The sequence below is a fragment of the Podarcis erhardii genome (genome assembly GCF_964252035.2).
Source record: "Podarcis erhardii genome assembly, chromosome: 1".
In the NCBI taxonomy this organism is placed as follows: Eukaryota; Metazoa; Chordata; class Lepidosauria; order Squamata; family Lacertidae; genus Podarcis; species Podarcis erhardii.
The window spans coordinates 84549035-84552424 of NC_138497.1; the positions used below are offsets into that span (position 1 = coordinate 84549035).

Genomic DNA, 3390 nt, shown 5'->3' on the forward strand with positions numbered 1-3390 from the left:
TGAGGCAAGTTGGTCTCATAGGTGTTCCCTATCCAGCTCCAGGGCCCCAGAGTCCCAAGATTCAACTTCAGGGGCATCCCCTCACCCAAAAGGTGCCTAAGGAGATCACCTAGGTTAAAGCTCCTTCCTACACCTAACCATCCAAAGTGACTTAATCAACATATTTATATGCCACGAGAGCGGAGGGCAACCTATAAACTTCAGGAGCAAGGCTTCAACACTTCCCAAATGCAATGCGTCAGGAAGATTTGGGGCATGGCAAAGCAGGACAGAGTCTCAAACAAAGATGTGGTCTTCCAAACCTACATTCCCATCATGTTCACATCCCAGAATCTCTCAGTGACATCTATGCTGGCTTGGTCATGACCACAGAATGGAAAACGACAGGATCCCCAAGGACATGCTGCAAAGGGAGCTGGCTTCTGGCACCAGACCAATTGGCAGACCAACTCTGTGTTGTGAAAGATGTCTGTAAACAGGACGGGAAGCCTGGCAACATTAACCCTGTTGTGTGGGAATCCCTTGCAGGTGGCCATAGTGCCTGGAGACAGTCAGGTTGTGTATTCACAGCAGTGACGAGAGGAGGAAGGACTGCTGGATGGAGTGCAGAAAGAAGGAACGCCATGGTGCATCTTTAGCAGCAAAACCAGATGCCTTCATCTGCCCCAGAACCAACAAAACATGCCTCGCCTGTATCAGTCTCTACAGCCAAAGCAGGTGCTGTAAATCTCCAGCACTTTGACTTCACCCATGAAGGCACACTCATCCATTGTTTCCCAGGGCCGACAGAAGACAGCCAATCATGCTGTGGAATACTAATGCCACCTACTGACGACTCAGAGAGGAATAGGCCAAAAAAAAGCAACCCACTGGGACAGTGGTGGCAAACCTATGGCATGCGTGTGTAAGTTGTTGCTACCAAACTAGTAGAGATAACGCTCCAGGCACACAGCCATTTCTGTCTTGTTGATTTATTACTAAAAGTTCAAAGCAGTTACAAGAGTTCAAACAAACGCGTTCATGCTTCAGTCAATCAGATGTCTCGACTGAATATTTGTGACTTCTTTTTCCCCAGCATGCCCATCGGTGCAGGGCACGCCTCCTATTTCCTTTGTTCTGTGAGTAGCTAGTTCTGGGGACTGGTTGCCCCCTCCCTATTTCCTCTTCTGAGTCGGAAGACAAACTGCTAATGAGCGCTTTTGGCTCTCAATAATTGCTTCTCTCCCCCCTCGTCTCTCTAGCTGTCTCCCTTTCCCTGACAGCGTGCCAGAATGGGCACATAGAGCCCTCTCTGTGGGAATGTGCACCATTGCCCCAGCAGTGCCATTCTAGGTGTATATCTGCCCCCCCCATGTCGTTGTGGGGTGGAAATGCTGCCTAGAGCACTCTCCGCCCACAGCAGCGTTGGGGGAAGTAGCGTTCCCACCAAGCAGCTGGTTTCTGGCTGCGTCACTGCCGCCATGCCACTGTGGGTGTGAAACTGTGTAGGAAAATGAAAAGGTCACGTGATTGGTTGCTGCGTCAAGGTTTTTTGTTGATTGCTCCCTGCCGTCGAGCGTTAAGACTATCGGTTGCTTCTGCTTCTTTCCTGCGTGTGAGTGTTTTTCTGCAACCCCCCGCTCCAAAAAAGAAAGCTTTAACAACTCAACAACTCTGAGCAATCCTCCCCCAAAAAGCTCAACAACTCTGGGGGCATGGTATACACAAAAAATTGAAGTATATTCATTTGTTTATCCCCTAAGTGACATTTTGGCACTTTGTGATAAATATGTGGGTTTTGGGCTGCAGTTTGGGCACTCAGTCTCTAAAAGGTTTGCCACCACTGCAGTAGGACAATTACACACACACACGCGCGCACACACACACACACACAAATGAAGCAAATACACATTTTATTTCTTGGTTAATATCTATTGGAAACTGAAACTCATCTTGAAAAGGAAATGTATTAATTGAATGAAATCTTCCCCCTCATCCTGATGAAAGCATCCTTCACATCTTTATTTCTCAAACTGTAGATCAATGGATTTAGCATTGGGATCACAAGCGTATAGAACACTGAAACAATTTTATCTTCATCCGTTGAGACACTGGAATTGGGCCTCATATACATAAAGATGATGGTCCCATAGAAGATTGTGACAGACGTGAGGTGGGAGGCACAGGTGGAAAAAGCTTTGTGCCTGCCCTGGGCAGAGCGAATCCGCAGGATGGCAAAAATAATGTAGATATAGGAGATGAGGATAATCAACAAAGTGGTCATAATTATTGCAGTACCAAAGATGAAATGCACAGTGTTAGCCACTGCTGTGCTTGAACAGGAAAGTTTCAGGATGGGACGAACGTCGCAAAAGAAATGATTGATAACATCTGAGCTGCAGAAGGACAGGCTAAATATCACCAAAGTCTGAGCAGCTGAATTTACAAAGCCACAAATATATGCACCAGTTACTAACACCAGACAGAGCTTTTTAGACATGGAAACAAAATAGAGTAACGGGTTGCAAATGGCAGTGAAGCGATCATAAGCCATAACAGCTAGAAGACAAGTTTCAACTGTGACAAACAGACAGAAAAAAAAGAATTGCATGGTACACTCTGAGAACGGAATAGTGCTATTCTTTTGTAGGAAGGTCATCAGCAACCTGGGAGCGATAGTGGTGGAATAGCCAACATCAACCAAGGATAGGTTGCTGAGAAAAAAGTACATGGGCGTGTGCAGGTTTGTATCAAGGGTGGCTAGTATGATGATGCCAATATTCCCTGACACTGTGACAATGTAAATCAAGAGGAACAGCAGGAAGAGAAGGGCCCACAGCTCTGGATGTTCCATAAAGCCTACGAAGATGAATTCAGTCACCATGGTTTGATTTCGGTACTCCATCATTAACTCCATACTTTCCCTAGGAGGAAAAGCAAAAAGGAAATAAAAAGCAAGTAATTTTATTTTTTTATTCTTAAAAATTCTCATGAAAATGTGTCAGCATTTTTGTGTGAATTTCTTTCAATAAACACATTTTTGCATGAAGTTTCAATTAATATATACATATTGGCAAGTGATTTCACCTAATTCAGTTCTCTGTGTTATTTCCAGTACTGTATTCGTTTTTGTGCACCCTTTCCGCAATATATGCATTTTTTAAAAACATATTATTAGCTGGGAGAACTGCATCACAAAATTCATTGAAGTGTAGATTTGGTTGAAAGATTTGGGTTATCATATTTGTTTGAAAAGTGCAAACTGGGTGGTTTCTTATTTAAACCCAAACCAAATTCTCATCTACCCCTAGTTATGACTACCTTTACCAGCACTGGGGCTAATTAATGCACAATCAAGTGATGACTTGTATGAAAATTGCAGAAGGGATCAGAAACCATGACAATCTTTTA

General features: G+C 44.2%; 1 protein-coding gene across 1 annotated transcript; it reads right to left on the reverse strand.

The window, feature by feature from the left end:
- Positions 1-1948: 1948 nt before the first annotated feature.
- On the reverse strand, positions 1949-2896 carry LOC309350759 (olfactory receptor 5AR1-like; the record flags this gene model as incomplete). The annotated part of the gene is made up of 1 exon (XM_081877945.1): positions 1949-2896. The coding sequence occupies one exon, from the start codon at positions 2894-2896 to the stop codon at positions 1949-1951; it is 948 nt and encodes a 315-aa protein (XP_081734071.1).
- Between the last annotated feature and the right edge of the window lie 494 nt (positions 2897-3390).